Source organism: Phymastichus coffea, unplaced genomic scaffold, assembly GCF_024137745.1.
Source record: "Phymastichus coffea isolate CEN01 unplaced genomic scaffold, Cenicafe_Pcof_1.1 PCOF00045, whole genome shotgun sequence".
Taxonomy (NCBI): Eukaryota; Metazoa; Arthropoda; class Insecta; order Hymenoptera; family Eulophidae; genus Phymastichus; species Phymastichus coffea.
The window spans coordinates 486,190-507,358 of NW_026706856.1; the positions used below are offsets into that span (position 1 = coordinate 486,190).

General features: G+C 37.6%; 2 protein-coding genes across 7 annotated transcripts; one reads left to right on the plus strand and one right to left on the minus strand.

Annotated features, from left to right (window-relative positions):
* The first annotated feature begins 462 nt into the window (after positions 1-462).
* LOC131664781 (dynein axonemal heavy chain 5) lies at positions 463-19,049 on the plus strand. Its single transcript, XM_058936138.1, has 40 exons — positions 463-552; positions 869-1,108; positions 1,183-1,337; positions 1,405-1,628; positions 1,697-1,974; positions 2,063-2,236; positions 2,311-2,540; positions 2,638-2,837; positions 2,919-3,142; positions 4,136-4,311; positions 4,405-4,587; positions 4,674-5,072; positions 5,147-5,391; positions 5,492-5,737; positions 5,810-5,985; positions 6,065-6,319; positions 6,401-6,629; positions 6,703-6,976; positions 7,045-7,444; positions 7,850-8,297; positions 8,363-8,928; positions 9,008-9,394; positions 9,482-9,654; positions 9,734-10,100; positions 10,184-10,517; positions 10,581-10,857; positions 10,936-11,377; positions 11,457-12,823; positions 12,904-13,614; positions 13,684-14,348; positions 14,436-14,819; positions 14,908-15,450; positions 15,531-15,947; positions 16,023-16,569; positions 16,638-16,948; positions 17,026-17,252; positions 17,331-17,642; positions 17,721-18,172; positions 18,252-18,546; positions 18,616-19,049. Exons 1-40 carry the CDS (start codon positions 463-465, stop codon positions 19,000-19,002), a joined length of 14,010 nt encoding a protein of 4,669 aa, XP_058792121.1. The 3' UTR covers positions 19,003-19,049.
* Positions 19,050-19,147: 98 nt separating this feature from the next.
* Positions 19,148-20,983, minus strand: LOC131664783 (RISC-loading complex subunit TARBP2-like). Of its 6 annotated transcripts, none has more exons than XM_058936148.1 (3): positions 20,838-20,983; positions 20,128-20,561; positions 19,148-20,042 (listed from the first exon to the last, which is right to left on the minus strand). In XM_058936148.1, the coding sequence occupies exons 2-3, from the start codon at positions 20,479-20,481 to the stop codon at positions 19,368-19,370; spliced, it is 1,029 nt and encodes a 342-aa protein (XP_058792131.1). In that variant the 5' UTR covers positions 20,482-20,561; positions 20,838-20,983; the 3' UTR covers positions 19,148-19,367. The 6 variants fall into 6 exon arrangements, with proteins under 6 accessions (XP_058792131.1, XP_058792130.1, XP_058792129.1 ...); XM_058936147.1 differs by having other exon boundaries at positions 20,798-20,983; XM_058936146.1 differs by having other exon boundaries at positions 20,776-20,983.
* Positions 20,984-21,169: the final 186 nt, after the last annotated feature.

Consider the following 21,169-nt stretch of genomic DNA (forward strand, 5'->3'; position numbering starts at 1 on the left):
CTATTGCAATCGCAAAGATAGTCGCTAATCGGGCAAAGGTATTTCGGCAGTTACGCGAGCCAGCAGCTTCTCGACTGGTGTGTGTCTCATTCGCATGCGATTCTGCGTTCAATTCGAAAATATCGATTGTTCGGTATTTATCGGCTGCTAAGCAAAGTTGCGAGGCGTCGGATGCCGGTGCCAGTCACGGACTCGCTCTAGCTATCTCTTTCTCGCCGCAACGCTGCTTACCTGTGAAAATTCGCTTTCTCTCCTCTATTTCTCGCCCTCGCTCGCTTTCTCACGTACTATTCGGCTTCTCTGCCCTTCTCTTCTCGCTTGTTCGCTTTGCAATGTTTTCTCAACAGTTTGGCCGAGCATAGTAACGTTCCAACGGCTCAGCACTGAGCAACTCCGTGAAAATGCCTGTCTCTTCGTTTTGTCAGTTCATTTTTCACTTGATCGACAAATCCCGTTGAAATCATGTTCGTTCACGGCCCGAAAATTGTCCATCAAAGATCCGAAAATTCAGAGGAGGCCAGCGATGAAGAGCAAACAGGAGACGTTCTCCAGGTTTATCACTTATCGTATTACAGTCAAATCTTATCCATGTTTATCTTGCAAACTAAATAACTACATCTTTCTCCCTAACTGTTACCTCTATATAAATATAATTCATTGAGCAAGCTGGCGAAAATAATGTCTTTGCAATCAGGGACCAAACTTACATAATTAAAGCGCCTAGGAAGCCATACAAATTTCAACTCACTAGCTTAATAGTTTTTTCGAAAGAACAAGCAGGATTTAACTTGAGATTGCGCTATTTATAGCATTATAGCATTTTTCAGATATAATCGATAATTTGACAAGAATGAGTTGCGCTTTGCAGAGGAGGCGAGAAGAATGTGAGCGCAAAGCAAGACGAGGGGAGATGGATCCGCGGCTGGAATTTGCTTTCCAACTTTTGATGGATGCAACGGGCTTGCCTAGACACCAAGTCATGGATCACGTATTCGAGGGTGACATGCTCGACGAGATTAATCAATTGTTTTTGCCACACATGAAGGCCACCCTAATGTGGTTTTATCAGGAGATGGAGGAGCCTGAAATACAACGATCTACCGAAATAGTTGAGTATAGATCTACGCATCGCTTGTTCGGTTGACGCTGTTCTTGCCAATTGCCAAGTGTCATTGTCGACAGGGGCCTACGAAAGCAACTAATGCGCGAGTCCAAGCAAACGCAGCCGTGACCAAGGTCAAGGAAGTCAAAGAACCGAAGGAACCACCAAAGAAAAAATTGTTTCTCACCGATGGTTGGCAGATGGCCTGCACGGGAATCTGCATCTACATGTTTCGGTAATTGCCGCGAAAGCTGATTATCACACCGATGACACCAACTGCTAATGTCGCTGTGGTCGTGCAGGATCAACATTTCGAAGCAGTTGCCAGAGGAAGGTTTTCAAAAAGATCTGTATACCGGTGTGATCGACGCGACAAAGGTTGGCATCATACCTTACATCCAGCGCGTCATCGAGAGAGTGTTTATGGATGCTCTTGCCCATCCTGGTGCCGAAGACGAAGACGACTGTCCAATGATCAAGAGCATCCTCCTACCAGGATTGAGATCATTCTGCAGTGCGCTCAAAGGTCAGTTGACGCCTCCTATAAGCTACCCAAGATACGATTACTATCATAATATTAGCAGTCGTGCTTAGTTTGCGAGGAGGTGGCACACGACGACAGCATATTCGACGATGGTCAGGTGCTGATGGAAGAGGTGCACAATGCTGAAGCTGCAAGAAGTTACGTAGCAAAGATCGGTAATGTCGAGACTGTGGAGAAGCGCGTGCGTGCTTGGATAAAAAAACTCAAGGACTTTATGCTAGAAAGTAAGCAAGTTAGAAGGGAAAACGACAGCTCGGGACCACAGCAAGAGCTTGAGTACTGGAAGAGGAGGGGTGCGCAATTCAGTCAACTTGTGGCGAGACTTCAGGTTCGATACCTCGACCAACCCTTGTTACTTTTACTTGTCAATGTTTGCTTACTCTTCGAGTGTAATAGAACATTGTCCTATTGTACAGGACAATGAGGTGAAAATGTCTTTGCTCTGCCTACAAGTTTCCAAATCAAAATTACTTAAAGACTGGGATGACGTCAATGAAGAGGTAACTTACTGTTTCAATGAAGCCAAAGATAACGCCAAATTTATTCAAGCACTAGAAAAGTGCTGCCACTGTCTCTATTTAGATAATCCAGTGGGTGCTTCTTTTTATTGCATGATTTCAGTTTACGGTGGTCACTTTAATCTTTACTTTTGTCGACACTGCAGGTTAGGATGCGAGACTCTCTGGTATCTCTGTTGCAAACTGTTAGGTTAATTTACAGTGTCTCTAGATATTACAACACTTCGGAAAGGACAAGTTCTCTCATGGTAAAAATCACTAATCAAATGATAGCAGCCTGCAGAGATTACGTAACTATGCGCGGACGTGAAACCGTCTGGGGACAAGATCGATCAGTCGCTAGGCAAAAACTCAAACATTGTCTCAAACTCAACAAGTAAAATACTTTATTTACTAATAGATGAACATCATACTAATACTCAGCAGGCTACCTCTACTACCATCACTCAACAATAATAATGCATATTTCTCAGGGCCTACAGAGAAACTTATCGGTTGGTTCGCTGTTCTCCTGCTATTACAGAAGAAGAATTTTCATTTTCAGAAACGCACGTATTCGGTCGATTTGATTCATTTTGCGCAAGAATACGCAAAATATTAACAATGTTCGATTTGATAGAAGATTATCAGAAACTGTTTGAAAGGAGAATGGAAGGCTTACTTTTGGGAGAAGGTACGCAAATCAACTTCCCTTAAAATTTTATTTTTTATAGAAGCCAATAATCATGTTTTTTATGATCGATTGACTGTGAAGCTCTTGACGAAACAATCAAAACGTTCGAGGAAGCAAAGAAACTCGCTACAAGCAAAGGATATGACTATTTAGATCCTCGCAATGCTGACTTTGATCGAGATTACGATGTTTTCATGTCAAGGATTGATGCCTTAAAGAAAAATATTGGCAATACCATTGAGAAAAATTATGTGGACGTATGGGAAACGCCACAAGGAATTCGTTTCTTAACTCGTTTTGAAAAGGTAAGCTCCTTAATTTCTACAAGAAGGCGGTGAAATCCGGTTGAAAAAAAATTTACCATCCATGCACGTTTGAGTAGTCTTTAGCCATGCTATTTTGTCAACCTTTTGGGAATAAAAAACATTCCCGTCATCAGGAATAGTGGTAAAAATACAAAATTTTATATGAAATATATATCAACAATACTGTCAATAAGTCGAGCTATAATTTTAAAACCAGTCAGATTTAAGAGGAAGCGTATGTCAATATTAAACTGTATTTGACATCTCGTGCATCTGGATACGTGTACGAACATAGTTTTTGCTATTGTTTTCTCGACTTGTATTCATTATGTAGAAATAATCTAATAATATCTGCAGTATATTCATAAAACTATTCAAGTTTTATTGAATCGGACTGCTTATTCATATTATTATGTGTATTGTAAGTATGTAACATTTCTGCAAATTCACGCTCTTTCTTTGATTTTGCGGTATCTGAAATTATAGCTTTATCAAAGCTTATAAAATGATTGTAAGTTGTAACGTGTTCAACTACAGCTAAACGTGTATCATTATTACATATACTAAGCTTATGTTCACATAGTCTATTATGTTAGTTATCATAGTTGCTATACAATCAACCTTATATAGAACTTCACTCTTATGTTTTTTTATTAACCACACCCAGTATAGTAATGTTCGTAAATTTGTTCATAAGTCCTTGTATTATTCTGTAGTAGGTATTTAAGAAATTGTTTACTGTTGAAACGCCTGGTATACGAAACCGCAATGTGCCTCTATGTAATTAATATTACTATTTTTTAATCTTATTCTCTATAAAATCGACTGAGTAACAGTTTTTTTTTTTTCAATCGGTTCCCACTACCTTCTTGTAGGTATTAATTACACAGTGAAATCCAAAACGATAATACGTCTCAAATTGAAGTTCCTTAATTACTTATAAAAGAAATCTCTTAATGTATAAACAAGACTTTTGTTGCCAACTTTCATCAGGTTAACGAGAAAATTCCTTTGACGAAATTGGACGAAAAATATAATTTAGTCGTGAAATACTGTGACAAGGAAATAGATCGCACGCTGAGATTATTTAAAAAGCAAAGAGATGATCCTCCTTTGCCCAGACACTTGCCGCCGATTGCAGGAAGATTAAGTTGGACTAAATCATTAAAGTATGTACATATGACAAGAGCCATAATTAAAAGTCTCTTGCATTTTGAAAGTATAAAAATGAATAAATTAAAAAAAAAATTGTTTTTTTACAGAATACATTTAGATGAATTGGCGACTTCAGTTTCAAATCATCCCATATTAAAGACATTACCTGCAACTGTCGATTTGGTGAAAAGATATAATCATGCAATAACTGTGATTATTCAATATCAAGGTGATATTGTTGAAGTCTGGACACATCAGAATTCTTGGGTTGTCGAAGACTGTTTGAAAAAGTAGGTTCCAATGAAATGGCTTATGATAAAAGACTTCATAGAATAACTCTTTAAATATAATAGAAACTAATAAAAAGGAATTTCAGGAATTTACTAACGATAGCAGAATCGAACAGAAAGATAAAAGTGAACTTGCAAAAGCGCATAGTACTTCTATTGCGCGAAGCTGATTGTTTAGCAAAACTAGAACTAGAAATACCGATAGTTGCTAAAACAATACTAGCCAAAAAGGAACACTTTACTTTAGTTAAAGATTCATTACAATTGGTTATAGAAGACTTTGTCCAAACAGCAAGGCGTGTAAAATTGGAAGTACGACCTCTGTTGTTGCCTCATCTAGTGCGAGTTGCTTCGTTATTCAAACCTGCATTGGTTTCACTTACGTGGATAAAACCTGACTGGAAAGATTTTTGCCAAAATACTCATGAGCAAATAAAAACCTTTAATATTTTAATAACCAGAGTGCATGACGTTTACACTAACCGGTCAGTAAAAAATTTTTAGTAGGCTCATAAAATTAGTTTCGATTAAACAAAATTTCGATAATATGTTGACTTAGAATTCTCCAAGTATTAGCAAGTATGCAGAAGACAACACTTCACGCTTTACCAGAGGCTGAGCCTTGGAGTGTTGAGGGTTTTTTGGAGAAAACCGAAGAAGCGTGTAGAACTGCTGCCGTAGATTTGCATAGAAAGAGCCTGATGGTGGAGGAAGCAGTAGAGGAAGTTCTTGAACTCGTAAAAAATGCCGCGGAAAATTTCAAAGGTATCCTCGACACTGATCAATTTAGCTTCCTCGATGAAGGTAAAAAATATACCAACTTTTAGTATTACCAGAAGATAAATCGATTTCAAGTTATCACATCATTTTATCTGTTTGCTCTTAATAGATGTAACTGGACAAGAATCAAGTGAAGTATCGCAACAACAACAACAGGATTGGTCTATTGTGTGGGCATACTTCGATGATCCGCATCAACTTTTAGCTACGCCAGAAGGAAGCCTTTCTAAAGGAATGCAGGAAATGGTGAGAAATGCCGTCTCTGAAATGAGAAGCTATTATTCAAGAAAAGTTGTCGACGTATTAATAAAAGTCACAAAAACCTCACTTGATTTGATAAGACGACGATTCTCTCGAGAAATCGATGAAGGTAACCATCTGGCAATTCATGAGATAGATCATGACTTATTTAATCTTTTTTTACTTTAATCCATTCTCATAGACGATGTATCATGTCCTGTATTTCTATTGAATGCTACCCTCATGATACCGTCAGTATTAGTCAAACCTAGCCTTGATGATGTCCAAGAAGCTTTAATGATTATTGGAAAGACTATTGCCGGAGTTGCCAAAGGCGTTGCTCAGTGGGACGCTAGTCGTAAAGATAAAAATGACAAGGTAGTCAGCATTTACTGAGTAAATCGTTATAAATAAGATTTCACGAAAAATAATATTGTAACGTTATTTATCGTTGAAGCCCTCTTGGCGCTCATTACCCTGGGCTCCTAAAAGAAATTTATTGGATGTAGTTAACAAAGCTCAAGATGAAAAACGAAATCTGGAAAGTCAGGAAGATGCAAAAATGCGTCGAAGAAGGTTATACAAAATTGTATCTGAAGAGAAGCCATCGTTTCCAATTCAAAAGCGCAATTTCCACTCTGTAATTATGGAAAACAAAGAAATCGTCAAAATGTTTTCAATGTTAAGCACTTGTACTCAAGAACTTCGACAAGTAATCATTAAGAAAACCATGTTATATTAAGGAAGTACTTCACAAATTTCAAGTCATAAATGCTATGTTTTATTTCTCTAGGATTTGGCAGACTTCTTGAATCGGTGGAAACCATATAACTTTCTTTGGAAAAGTGAAAAGAGTATGCGAGAGCTTTTGCAGATATCGTTAACAGAATTCGAAAGCACTTTGAGAAAACATGGAGAGCTTGAAGACAAATTAGCTACAGAGCCTGATTTGATAGTATTTGGATCTTCTATTGCCGTTTCGACTGAAAAGTTGAAATATGCTTTACTCACTGAGATAAAAAGTGGGTAAAAATTATATTTCTTGATGAAAGTAGAGAACTTTTATACTATATTCTGTTCCTGATCATTTTTTAGACTCTACACATAAAATTGGGCAAGCAATTAAAAAGAAATACAGAAGAGAAATGGAATACGTGTATGCTGTAATGAACGAAATGGATAGAAAATTAGACAGGCAAATTCGTGACCTCGACGATGTCCGTTTGATTATGGATACATTGAGAAAAATTCGAGAGCAAGAAGTTGACATGGAACTGAGAATTGATCCCATTGAAGAAGCTTTCAATATTGTAACTAGATACGAAGTCCCCGTAGATCGTGAATGTCTTGAACAAGTAGATAATCTTAGGTAACTAGTTTTGAAAATTTTTCCTTTAACCTGATAGGTATTATCACGATTAACGGTATTTGCTATAGGTACACTTGGCAGCAATTGCAAGCACGAGCCTTAGACATTCACGTGCAGCTTCTAGCCCTTCAACCGCAATTCGAGGAAGAGTTGCGTAACAATCTTGACAAATTCCGTACAGATAATGGAGACTACTGCGAAGAATATCGCTTATCTGGACCAATGCAGCCAGGATTGACGCCCCGCGAAGCCTCTGACAGACAAATACTTTTCCAAAATCGATTCGACGGTATGTGGCGCAAGCTACTTACTTATCAAAGTGGTGAAGAATTGTTTGGTTTGCCTATTACCGATTATCCGGAACTATCGCAAATCAGAAAGGAACTTAATCTTTTACAAAAATTGTACAAGCTTTATAATGACGTGATTGACCGAGTTAGCAGTTACTATGACATTCCTTGGGGCGAGGTGAAATTTCATGTGATTCACTCTCACGAATAGTTCATAAGTTCAATCTAATTTTCATAAGAGCACATTTTACATATTATTTACAAACATTTTGAATATTCATATCATCTATGTCGTAAGAATTTCTGTAGCGATGCACATAATATTATAAATTGTAGTACGTAGAATTGATAGCTGAAATATAATTTTGGTGTTCACTTTCACATCGTACTTTCATTCACACCAGATATATTTAATTCTAGTTATTCAAATATAGCTTATGATTTTAAATAATCGAAGGAACAATTGAAATAGAATATTTAAACCTTATTTCAAAAAAGTTTTATTCACCTTTTAAAAGCATTTCATGAAACTCTAAATCTAAAAGTGATAACAAGTATTCTATTTGAAATTTTTATTGCCAAGGTTAACATTGAAGAAATAAACAATGAGTTGATGGAATTTCAAAATCGCTGCAGAAAATTACCAAAGGGTCTAAAAGAGTGGCCAGCTTTCTTTGCTTTGAAAAAAACAATCGATGACTTCAACGATATGTGTCCATTACTTGAATTAATGGCTAACAAAGCAATGAAACCTCGACACTGGCAGCGAATTGTCGAGGTAACTAATCACGTGTTTGATCTCGAGAGCGAGGGATTTTGCTTAAAAAATATACTCGAAGCACCTTTATTGAAACATAAAGAAGACATTGAAGATATTTGCATCTCGGCAATGAAAGAAAAAGATATTGAAGCTAAATTAAGACAGGTTGTGAACGAATGGTCTGCAGCAGAGTTGTCTTTCCAAGTTTTCAATAACAGAGGCGAACTACTGCTTCGTGGTGATTCGACTGCAGAGATCATCGGGCAATTAGGTAATTATCCTAAGACTTTTTGTTGTTTTTCGAGTAATTATTCAAATTGTTATTGAAATTCACAGAAGACAGCCTTATGATTTTGAGCTCTTTAATGTCAAATCGATACAATGCTCCTTTCCGCAAGCAGATTCAACAGTGGTTAGGTGATCTATCTAATACCAACGAGATTCTCGAACGCTGGCTTCTTGTGCAAAATATGTGGGTATATTTGGAAGCAGTATTTGTCGGTGGTGATATTGCCAAGCAACTTCCAAAAGAAGCAAAGCGATTTAGTAAAATTGATAAGAGCTGGCAAAAAATAATGCAAAGAGCACATGAAACTCCAGGAGTAGTCCCTTGCTGTGTAGGTGATGATTTATTAAAGCAACTGTTACCTCATCTGCAGGAGCAACTGGAATTATGTCAGAAATCTCTAAGTGGATATCTAGAGAAAAAACGAATGATGTTCCCTAGATTTTTCTTTGTCTCCGACCCAGCTTTATTGGAAATTTTAGGCCAAGCGTCCGATTCGCATACCATACAAAATCATTTATTATCCATTTTTGACAATACAAGACATGTGAAATTTCATGATATTGAATACAATAAAATAACTGCAATTATTTCATCGGAAGGAGAAATTATTCAAGTAACTTAATACAGCTTAATTTTTTCTTTCTAAAACAAGCACTTACATGTTCATTACGCCTTATGACTAACTATTCCAGCTGGAAAGAGCTGTTCGAGCTGAAGGTTCTGTCGAAACTTGGCTTACACAACTGCTACAAACTTCTCAACAATCTTTACATTCCATCATTCGTCAAGCATATACGATGATTAATGATCCCAATTTCAATCTTCTTGGTTTTCTTGACAAAATGCCTGCTCAAGTTGGTTTATTGGGTATACAAATGATATGGACTAGAGATGCTGAGGTAGCTCTCATGCAAGCTCGTGCTGACAAAAAAATCATGGGAGAAACCAATAATCGCTTTTTGGAGCTGCTAAATACGCTTATTGACCAGACAACAAGAGATTTGACGAAAATTGATAGAATTAAATTTGAAACCCTTATAACGATTCACGTTCATCAACGTGATATTTTCGACATTTTAGTAAGCTAATTCCTTTGATAGAACAAACTTTATATTTTATTATATATTTATAATCTCACTTCATCTCTAATTGTACATTGATAACAGTGCCGTCTGAATGTCCGCTCGGTAAATGACTTCGAGTGGCTGAAACAGTGTAGATTTTATTTCAAAGAGGATTTGGACAAAACTTCTATATCAATAACCGACGTGGTCTTTGTCTATCAAAATGAGTATCTAGGTTGTACTGAACGTTTGGTTATCACTCCTCTTACCGATAGGTTAGTATTGTTAACATTAGATCAAATTTTTATCAACGTGTGGACTTGAAAAATTGCCAATTCCGCATTCATTGTGCAGATGCTACATAACATTAGCACAAGCATTGTCAATGTCTATGGGTGGTTCGCCTTGCGGACCCGCTGGCACGGGTAAAACGGAGACTGTAAAAGATATGGGTAAAACTCTAGCTAAATACGTTGTTGTATTTAACTGCTCAGACCAGATGGACTATCGAGGACTCGGGCGCATTTACAAAGGACTAGCACAAAGTGGCTCTTGGGGATGTTTCGATGAATTTAATCGAATAGAATTGCCTGTGCTTTCAGTGGCAGCTCAGCAGATTGCTGTGGTTTTATCAGCTAGAAAGGAGAAGAAGAAACAATTTTTTTTTACTGATGGAGATGAGGTAGACTTGTGCCCAGAGTTTGGAATTTTCATCACAATGGTATCTATTTAAATTAAGAATTTCCAAAGTTTTCACACAGCGATTAATAAAAAAAAATAAGAGGATACTATGTGGTTTTCTAGAATCCTGGCTACGCGGGAAGAAAGGAATTGCCCGAGAATCTCAAAATACAGTTTCGTACAGTGGCAATGATGGTACCTGACAGACAAATCATAATAAGAGTCAAATTAGCCAGTTGTGGCTTTTTAGAAAATATAACGTTGGCTCGAAAATTCTATACTCTATACAAACTTTGCGAGGAGCAGCTTACAAAACAAGTACATTATGATTTTGGGTTGAGAAATATATTGTCTGTATTACGATCATTAGGAGCTGCTAAAAGAACTAATTCAAAAGATTCAGAAAGTACAATTGTAATGAGAGTTTTAAGAGACATGAACCTATCAAAATTAATAGGTATGTTCTTTCAATAAAATAATATTTTATCAGTTATAATACGGTATAAAATTTACATTTTAGATGAAGATGAGCCATTATTTATATCTTTGGTGGCTGATTTATTTCCAAATCAAGTTCTCGAAAAAACAGCCTATCCAGAACTTGAAGCCGCTATTGAAAAACAAGTTGAAGAAGATGGATTAATATATCATCCTCCTTGGGTATTAAAACTCATTCAATTATATGAAACTCAAAGAGTCAGGCATGGCATCATGACATTAGGCCCTACTGGTGCAGGAAAAACCACTTGCATTCATACACTAATGAAAGTTCTCACTGAATGCGAAGAACCACATCGGTATATATAACAGATGAACCCTTTGATTTGTACTTTGTTATAAATATACAATATTAAATAAATAACATGATATTTCAGGGAGATGAGAATGAACCCAAAAAGTATAACTGCGGCACAAATGTTTGGGCGATTAGACGTTGCCACAAATGACTGGACGGATGGTATCTTTTCGGCTCTTTGGCGAAAGACTTTAAAACCGAAACAAGATGAACATATTTGGCTCGTTCTTGATGGACCAGTTGACAGTATATGGATCGAAAATCTTAATTCGGTGCTCGATGATAATAAAACATTAACGCTGGCCAATGGTGATCGACTACCGATGTCTCCATCGTGTAAAATTATATTTGAGCCGCACAACATTGACAATGCTAGTCCAGCAACTGTTTCGAGAAATGGTATGGTCTATATGAGTTCATCTGGATTGGACTGGGATCCTGTTGTGACTGCTTGGCTTAAAAGAAGAACAGCGTTAGAAAAAGAAGTTTTCGAACAATGCTTTCATGAAACTTTTCCACAGGTAAGAAAGAGTAAGATGTTGAAACTAATGTCATATTGCTTTTAACGTTCGTTGAAAGTGTTATTTCACAAAATTACAGATTTACTCATGGAGTACTCAAACTTTAGTGTTTGCAATAAACGTATTGCAGTGTAATATCGTTCGACAGATACTATATTTACTAGAAGGATTAATACCTGCAGAAGTAATAGTCGAAGAAGAAGAAAAAGAGCTCGAAGAAGAATTTGAACACCTTAAAACCACGCCGATGACCGCTGAACAACTTTGTCGCTTTTATTCATTTGCTTTGGTGTGGAGTATTGGTGGTTTACTGGAGAAAGATGATAGACAAAAATACGATGATTATCTTCGACAAAACATGCAATCTCTTGACTTGCCTTATTCACAGAAGAACTCCAAAGCTACTGTTTTTGATTACTATGTTAACGAAAAAGGTAAATGGGACTCTTGGACAAGCATGTTAACAAATTATGTGTATCCAGAGTACGCAACGCCTGACTTTAGTAGCATATTGGTACCTATACCCGATAATGTAAGGATAGAATATTTAATAGATTTGATTGGTAAGCAGGATAGAGCAGTATTGTTAACAGGCGAGCAAGGCTCTGCCAAAACAGTAATGATGAAAGCGTACATGAAAAAAGCTAATCCGGATACGACGCTCAGCCGATCATTCAATTTTAGCTCAGCCACAAGTCCCCATCAGTTTCAGAAAACAATTGAAAGTTACGTTGAGAAAAGAATGGGCATGACTTTTGGTCCTTCAAGTGGTAAAAAGATGATTGTTTTTATTGATGATATTAATTTACCAGAAATCAATGAATGGGGTGATCAGGTTACCAATGAAATAGTTCGTCAAACAATGGATATGAAAGGATTTTACTCGCTTGAAAAGCCAGGAGATTTCACAACAATTGTGGACGTTACGTTTATGGCAGCAATGGGTCAACCAGGTGGTGGAAGAAACGATATACCGTCAAGACTGAAGAGACAGTTTTGCATATTTAATTGCACATTGCCTGATAACGCAGCAATAGATCGTATATTTGGAGTTTTAGGCGAAGGTCATTACAATTCAAAGCGAGGTTTCAGTGCAGAGATTAGAAGTCTAGTCAAAAAAATAGTACCTCTCACTAGAGTCTTGTGGCAGAATACAAGAGCAAAGCTTTTACCAACACCAGCAAAGTTTCATTACGTATTTAATTTGAGAGATCTATCAAGAATTTGGCAAGGAATGCTGGGAACGTTGTGCACGGTCATTGATAGGGAACAAGTACTTATGTTGCTTTGGAAACACGAGTGCGAAAGAGTTTTCAGCGATAGATTTACACTCCAAGCAGACAAAGATTGGTTTAGCAAACAATTGATTACAGTTGTAACGGAGATGCTTGGAGTATCTTACGTGAATACGATCAAAGAAAATCCAGCTTTTGTCGATTTCATGAGGTAGTACATGTAGACTGATGTTTGCGTTTATAACATATTTATTCTTAATACATTGATCATCCTGTGCAAATTTATTATAGAGACGCTCCTGAGCCAACGGGTGAAGAAGGCGAGGATGCTGATATGGAACTGCCTAAAGTGTACGAGCCTGTGTTTGAGTATCAGATCCTTCGCGATCGTTTAGAAATGTTTTTATCTCAATTCAACGAAATGCAACGTGGTGCAGGCATGGATCTCGTATTTTTTCCAGACGCAATGTTACATTTAGTCAAAATATCGCGTGTAATAAGACATCCTAGAGGTAATGTTATGCTGGTGGGCGTTGGAGGATCTGGAAAGCAAAGTTTGACGAAACTCTCATCATTCATTGCTGGTTACAAAACTCATCAAATAACTCTCACAAGATCGTACAATGCAACCAATTTTTTGGACGATCTTAGATTTTTATATCGAACTTGTGGTGGCCAAGGAAAAGGTACCACATTTATTTTCACAGATCTTGATATCAAAGAAGAGGGATTTCTTGAATATTTGAATAATATATTAAGTTCAGGAGTAATTAGTAACTTATTCAGTAAAGATGACTGGGCTGAAATAATAGCCGAGTTGACTCCAGTACTTAAACGCGAAAATCCAAAGAAAACTCTAAACAACGAGGTAGTAATGGAACATTTTCTGCAGAGGACTTGTCAAAACTTACATGTAGTATTTTGTTTTTCTCCCGTTGGAGAAAAATTCAGGAGCCGAGCACAACGTTTTCCAGCACTTATATCTGGCTGCACCATAAATTGGTTGATTACTTTGTTAATTATTAGCTAAAATTTTTTTAGAACAATAATAAATATTTCTTAACTTTTAAGGTTTCAACCATGGCCTAGAGATGCTTTAGTTCTTGTGGCTCATCACTTTTTACACAATTTTGAAATAGCCTGCAGTTCCGAGGTAAAAACTGAACTAGTTACTGCACTTGGCTCAATTCAAGATATTGTTTCAGAAACATCCAGCGAATATTTTCAACGTTTTCGGCGAGCAACACATGTGACTCCAAAATCATACCTTAATTTTATTGGCGGTTATAAAAATATTTACAAAATGAAACAACATGAACTCGGCGAAGGAGCACGACGAATGGACACTGGTTTGGCAAAACTCGAGGAGGCTTCAATATCGGTAGAGATATTGAAACGAGATCTAGCCGAAATGGAAAAAGATTTGGCTCAAGCTTCTCAGACAGCAGAAACAGTATTATTGGAAGTTACGGAACGAGCTATGCAGGCTGAGACCTTTAAAAATCAGGTGCAGAAGGTTAAAGAAAAGGCCGAGCAATTGGTGGCATGTATAGCCGAAGAGAAAGCTTTGGCAGAACAGAAGCTGGAAGCTGCAAAGCCTGCTCTGGAAGAAGCTGAAGCAGCGCTTAATACTATCAAACCAGCCCATATTGCAACTGTGCGAAAACTGGGCAGACCACCACACCTTATTATGAGAATTATGGACTGCGTGCTAATTTTATTTCAAAGGAGATTGGGTGATTTCATATTATTACACATATTCCATTGAGTTGATAAAACAGTTGATTAATTTCTCGTACTAAACCATTGTGTTAAAACTGTAGGTCCCGTGGTGCCAGATACAGCTGCGCCATGTCCCAAACCATCATGGGTTGAGTCGTTGAAGATGATGGCCAGTACAACTTTCCTTTTACAGCTGCAAAACTATCCAAAAGACATGATTAACGATGAGATGATTGAACTTTTGCAACCATACTTCAAGATGGAAGATTACAACATGGAAATGGCGAGAAGAGTGTGCGGTGACGTCGCTGGTTTGTTGTCGTGGACAAAGGCTATGGCTTTCTTCCATTCCGTTAATAAAGAAGTTCTGCCGCTGAAAGCTAATTTAACGCTGCAAGAAGCAAGATTAAAAGTTGCGATGGAAGATCTCGCTGATGCGGAAATAGAGTTATCCGAAAGGGAAATGGCTTTGCAGGCAGTTAAAGGTATGATCAAACAGGCATCGTGTGAAATGTCCTAATCAATCATTTACAGATAGTTGATAAAACTTAAAAATTTCTTTCTAACATGCAGCTCAGTACGATGCTGCTGTGTCAGAGAAGCAGAGATTGACGGACGATGCAAACGTTTGCTTGCGAAAAATGACAGCTGCTACGGCACTGATTAATGGCTTAGGTGGCGAAAAAATTCGATGGACAGAACAAAGCAAAGAGTTCAAAGTGCAACTGGGTAAACTGGTCGGTGATGTTCTACTAGCTACGGGCTTTCTTTCCTATTGCGGTCCTTACAATCAACAATTCCGTGCTGGTCTTATAACTTCGTGGATGAACATTCTGACTTCAAGAACAATTCCATTTACTCAAGATTTGAATATTACAAATATGCTAGTAGATACGGCTACGGTCTCAGAATGGACTCTTCAAGGCCTTCCGAATGACGAACTATCGGTACAAAATGCCTTGATCGTTACTAAATCTTCATCTTATCCACTTTTAATAGATCCTCAAAACCAAGGAAAGATGTGGATTAAGAATAAAGAAATGACAAATGAGCTTCAAATTACCTCTTTAAATCATAAATACTTTAGAACTCACTTGGAAGATAGCTTGTCATTGGGTAAGATTTGCAAAATATTGGTAACGAATCAGCGAGACAAGGAGTTGATATTATAGTAAATTTTATTTTTCAATCAACAGGCCGACCACTGCTCATTGAAGATGTCGCAGAAGAGTTGGATCCCGTGATTGACAACGTGCTTGAAAAGAATTTTATTAAATCAGGCTCGATAGAAAAAGTAATCGTTGGCGACAAAGAATGCGATGTTATGCCAGGCTTCATGTTATACATCACTACGAAATTGCCTAATCCGGCCTATAGCCCAGAAATATCCGCTAAAACGTCGATAATTGACTTCACAGTAACTATGCTAGGACTCGAGGATCAATTACTCGGTCGAGTCATTCTTATGGAGAAGGCAGATTTGGAAGCTGAAAGAGTAGCGCTTTTTGAGTCGGTCATGACTAATCAAAGGTCTATGAAAGAACTCGAAAGTACACTGTTGCACAGATTAACATCGTCTGAAGGCTCATTAGTCGACGATGAAGCACTGATCGGTATGTTTTAATTATCTATCTAAAATTTCTTGGAAATACACATGACGCGATAAGAGATTATTGGTATTGCATTAGGGGTCTTGAGAGAGACTAAATCAACTTCCGAATCCGTCAAGGAAAAGCTTCAAGTCGCAGCTCTAACGGAAAAGAAAATCACCGTAGCGAGAGAAGAATTTCGAGCAGTCGCCGCAAGAGGATCAATATTGTATTTCTTAATTGTCGAAATGAGCAACGTGAACGTTATGTACCAAAACTCTCTCAAGCAATTCCTTACTATTTTTGACAATTCTATAACCAAGTCGGAAAAGAGTGCGATAACAAATGAGAGAATCAATATTATTTTGAGACATTTGACCTACGAAGTCTGGAGTTTTACTTTGCGCAGCTTGTACGAAAAACACAAGCCTCTATTCACACTGATGCTCGCCATGAAAATTGACTGTCAGCGAGGTCTCATAACTTACGACGAATTCATGTCTTTCATCAAAGGTGGAGCATCTCTCGACTTGAACGCTGTTGCGCCCAAGCCATTCCGATGGATCCTTGACATCACCTGGCTGAATCTCATTGAAATAAATAAGCTAGAGGTCTTCTCCGAACTATTGACGAAAATCGAGTACAGGTAAAATATTGTGACATGTAAGTGATAATTAACCTTTTTATGAAAAATGACTTTGAGCTGTTTGGCAGTGAACGAGAGTGGCGAGTATGGTACGAAAAAGAGAAGCCCGAAGAGGAAGACTTACCGTGTGGATATCAAAAGAGCTTGGATGTTTTTCGAAAACTATTGTTGATTAGATCTTGGAGCCCTGATCGAACGCTCTCTCAGGCCAGAAAGTACATAGTTGAATCGTTGGGAAAGGAATACGGCGAGGCTAAAATTTTGGATCTAGAAGTGACGTGGGGAGAATCGGAGCCGAGAACTCCGCTCATATGCATCTTATCTATTGGCTCGGATCCGAGCCCGCTTATCACTGCTCTAGCCAAAGCCAAGTCTATCCGTATGGTTGATCTTTACACCCGTCGCATTTGATAGTGTAACGATAAAACGAGAACTTGATTGACCTATTTCTTATAGAACTTAGGTCGGTGTCCATGGGCCAAGGTCAAGAATTCCATGCAAGGAAGATGATCAACGATGCAATGCTCACTGGTGGATGGGTTCTTTTACAAAATATTCATCTGTCATTGCCGTTTTGTACGGAATTGATGGACGCCTTGGTCGAGACCGATCAAATTCACGAGTCGTTTAGACTGTGGATGACCACTGAAGTTCACGCCCAATTTCCGATTGGTCTGCTGCAGGTAACTTAAATCAAGTGATTTCAATGTAAAGCATCGATCCGATCAACAGTCCGGACAATCCGTGATATTTCATTAAAGATGGCTATAAAGTTCACCAACGAGCCACCCCAAGGGATACGCGCGAGCTTGAAGCGGACGTATCAGGGCGTCACGCAAGACACCTTAGACTACAGTACTCAGTCACAGTGGCCCCCGCTGTTATACGCAGTCGCGTTTCTACATACGGTCGTGCAAGAACGACGCAAGTTTGGCCCGCTCGGCTGGAATATACCCTATGAATTCAATCAAGCCGACTTTGCTGCGTCTGTACAGTTCATTCAAAATCATCTCGATGATATGGATCCAAAGAAGGGAGTGTCTTGGCCGACCGTCTGCTACATGCTCGGAGAGGTAGCTTTTATTCATTACCAGTCGTTTGTCCCGGTACGTTTCGTTCGATCGCAATCACTGAACCGAAACCAAACGTAGGTCCAATACGGAGGTCGGGTAACCGATGACTTTGACAAGCGGCTACTTACAACATTCACTCACGTTTGGTTCTGCGATGTTCTTCTGCGAGCTGGTTTCGAGTTTTATAAGGGGTACAGAGTTCCTCAAACTCGAAACCTGCAAGGCTACGTGGATTACATCAATAGTCTTCCCGAAGCCGATACACCTGAAGTATTTGGCTTGCACTCCAACGCCGACATCACCTATCAAATCAACACCGCGAAGGGCATTCTGGATACGATATTAAGTGTGCAACCTAAAGAAGGTGGCTCGCAAGGTGGCGAGACCAGAGAGAACATTGTCTACAGACTAGCCGAGGACATGCTTACCAAACTGCCAAAAGATTACAACGCCTTTGAAGTGAAAGAAGCCATTCAAAAGCTTGGACCCCTGCAGCCTATGACCATATTTTTACGTCAAGAAATCGACAGGTATTCTAGTTCTTCCTTTGCCCTTGCCACTCCTATTGCTTTATACCTATTCCGTTCGGTTCATTTCAATTTTTTTAAGAATGTCGCGAGTAATCAAGGAAGTGCGGACCACCTTGACGAATCTTAAGTTAGCCATTGACGGCACCATAGTTATGAGCCAAGCTTTGCGCGATTCGTTGGATGCAATGTACGACGCTCGATTACCGGAAAAGTGGCTGAAAATTTCATGGGAATCAGCAACACTTGGTTTCTGGTTTACCGAGCTACTCGAGAGAGATGCTCAGTTCCGACTCTGGTGCAAAACTACTAGACCTACCGTTTACTGGATGACGGGATTTTTCAATCCGCAAGGATTTTTAACAGCGATGCGTCAGGTTAGATAACGAATAACAATAATTGCATAATTTACATCCGAACAAATTTAGCATAAGAATATTTCGTAGGAAGTCACACGAAATCACAAAGGGTGGGCTTTGGATTCCGTGGTATTACAAAATTTGATTACGCGTTACAACAAAGAGGAAATCAAGGAGTCGCCACAGGAAGGAGTTTATGTGCACGGCTTATTTTTAGAGGGTGCTTCTCTTGATCGCAAAACTGGTAAACTCGTTGAAAGCAAACCGAAAGTTTTGTATGAACAGATGCCCGTCATTTACATATATGCTATCAATACTACTGCGGGCAAGGATCCCAAGTTATATGAATGTCCAATTTATAGAAAGCCTCAAAGAACGGATCAAAAATACGTTGGTTCCATTGACTTTGAAACTGATCACAATCCTAGACATTGGACGCTTCGTGGAGTAGCTTTGTTATGTGACATCAAGTAAACGCGATCGACTTTGTTACTACAAGATTACTTTATAAATGAATGTTGTTTTGTTTTACATTTTCAACTGTGCAAATAATTTATTATAAAAAAAATATTGTAACAATTGTTTTTCAACACTTAATAAGTTATCGATATTGATACACCAACTATTTTATAGTTAATGGGTTACAGTATTTTTACAGAATAACTTTAATACTTTGTAAGCAATATATTAAAAGTAGAAATAAAAAGTATGATCACAATTTTGCATAAAATATAATATTTTTCACAGGTTAACTTTGTTTCCAAAAAAATAAATGTTTTTATGTATTAAAAACAAAAATCGCAAATTTCGGACTGTAATTATTCTTCACTTAGTTTTTTTTAGTTTACAAAAAATTGTAAAGCATCAATAATTTTTTTTATGGCATTTACTTCTGCTTCAATTGCAGATTTACCTGAACCAATTTCAGAAATATCTGGAGCAGTGCTGAGTTGCATACCTATGATATAACCAATATGGGCACTTGCAAAACTTGTATAATAAAACTGTATATTCGAAGATATCAATGTACTCTCCAATTCTTGCTTTAAATTTGAATATAATTCTTCATTATTATTGTTATTATACTTATTCACTAAATTTGATAAAACTTCTAATTTATCCTGAAAGATTTTGAGATTCTCTTCATTAAAGCTTTCTTTCAATCTTTTATGAAAGTTTAACACTTTGAGCCCCCAATTTACTTTGGATTTCATTACTTCATGATTTACAGTCAACTCGGGATACCTAGCTATTGCTATTTCACTTGCCATTTGCTCCTTTTTCGTATTTCTATCTTTCATGTGATCACTGCCCTCATCTGAGACAACTGCAATTATCCGGTCTATCATTTTTTGAGCAGCCTGATGCTTTGCTTGTTTCTTAGTTGTGGCTATTCCTTTTTCTACAAAAGTTGATACCAAACATTGCACAGTAAAAACTCGTGCATGAGGAGGTCCAACATCACTTATTTCTTCATACACTGGATCATCTAAATTATTAGTTGAACACAAATCCTTAAAATATACAGATTATTAATTTTTCTTTAAAAATTGTTTTCGAGTCATTGATTATTATGTATGAAGCAGAACATGATAATACCTGCAGTTCACCAATTGTGTTACGAAAGGGAACATTGGCTGGTGACTTTGGAGGAGCAGGTACAATTATTGGCAAAGGTGTTCTGACAGGTGATTCACTAGGGGATGCTGGTAATTGAGGCAAAGAAATATGTTTAGCTATTGCTTCCAGCATTGCTTTTGCAGCTTCGTGTTTAGCATCTTTTTTGCATCTGCCTGTACCAGTTGCTGTTAGACCATCACATGATACTTGATATGTGAAAGTATTTTGATGTGTTCCACCTCCATTGTGGATCAACTCATAGTTAGGAGTTATACTCTTCTTAACCATCATTTCTTGTAAAATTGAAACTGGTGTTTTTGGTAGTATATTCATATTGATTCATTAAAAATAAGTTAATAGTGTCTATATCAATTAACTTTGTTGTAGAGGAGATACAGCCCAACAGAATATAGCTTTAAATTTAAAAAGATTAGTCAGTATTGTTTGTAGCTGTCTTACTAATAAAGTTATTTACTGATAGAGCAAAAAAAAAAAAACTATTATTGCTAATTTTTAGATAAGTTCTATAAATATATAGAAGAGATGTAAGCAATAAAAAACTGTACTTTAACTTTAAAATAACAATTGTTATTGTGCAAGTTATGAAAAATAAATCAGTGTACTTGCAATATCAAAGACTACTAAATACCGTCACGTTTTCAAAAATATGGTTAAAATTCGGTAACTACTATTTGTTAAAAAATATATCACAAAATGATAACGCAAATCATGCAATTGTCGATAGACGTATAATTATGTCAATTTTTATGATCTTGTTTATCTCATTCGCGAACAAATGCAGTATAATAAACATTCTATAAATCTAACCAACCGACTGAACTGACACACACACACACACACACACACACACACACACACACACACACACACACACACACACACACACACACACACACACACATATCTCGAGTCAGAGTCAACACCGAGCTGGACTGCTATGCAAATTAATTCAGCCGATAGTACAGATATCTTACTTTGTATATTATCATCGGTAACAATG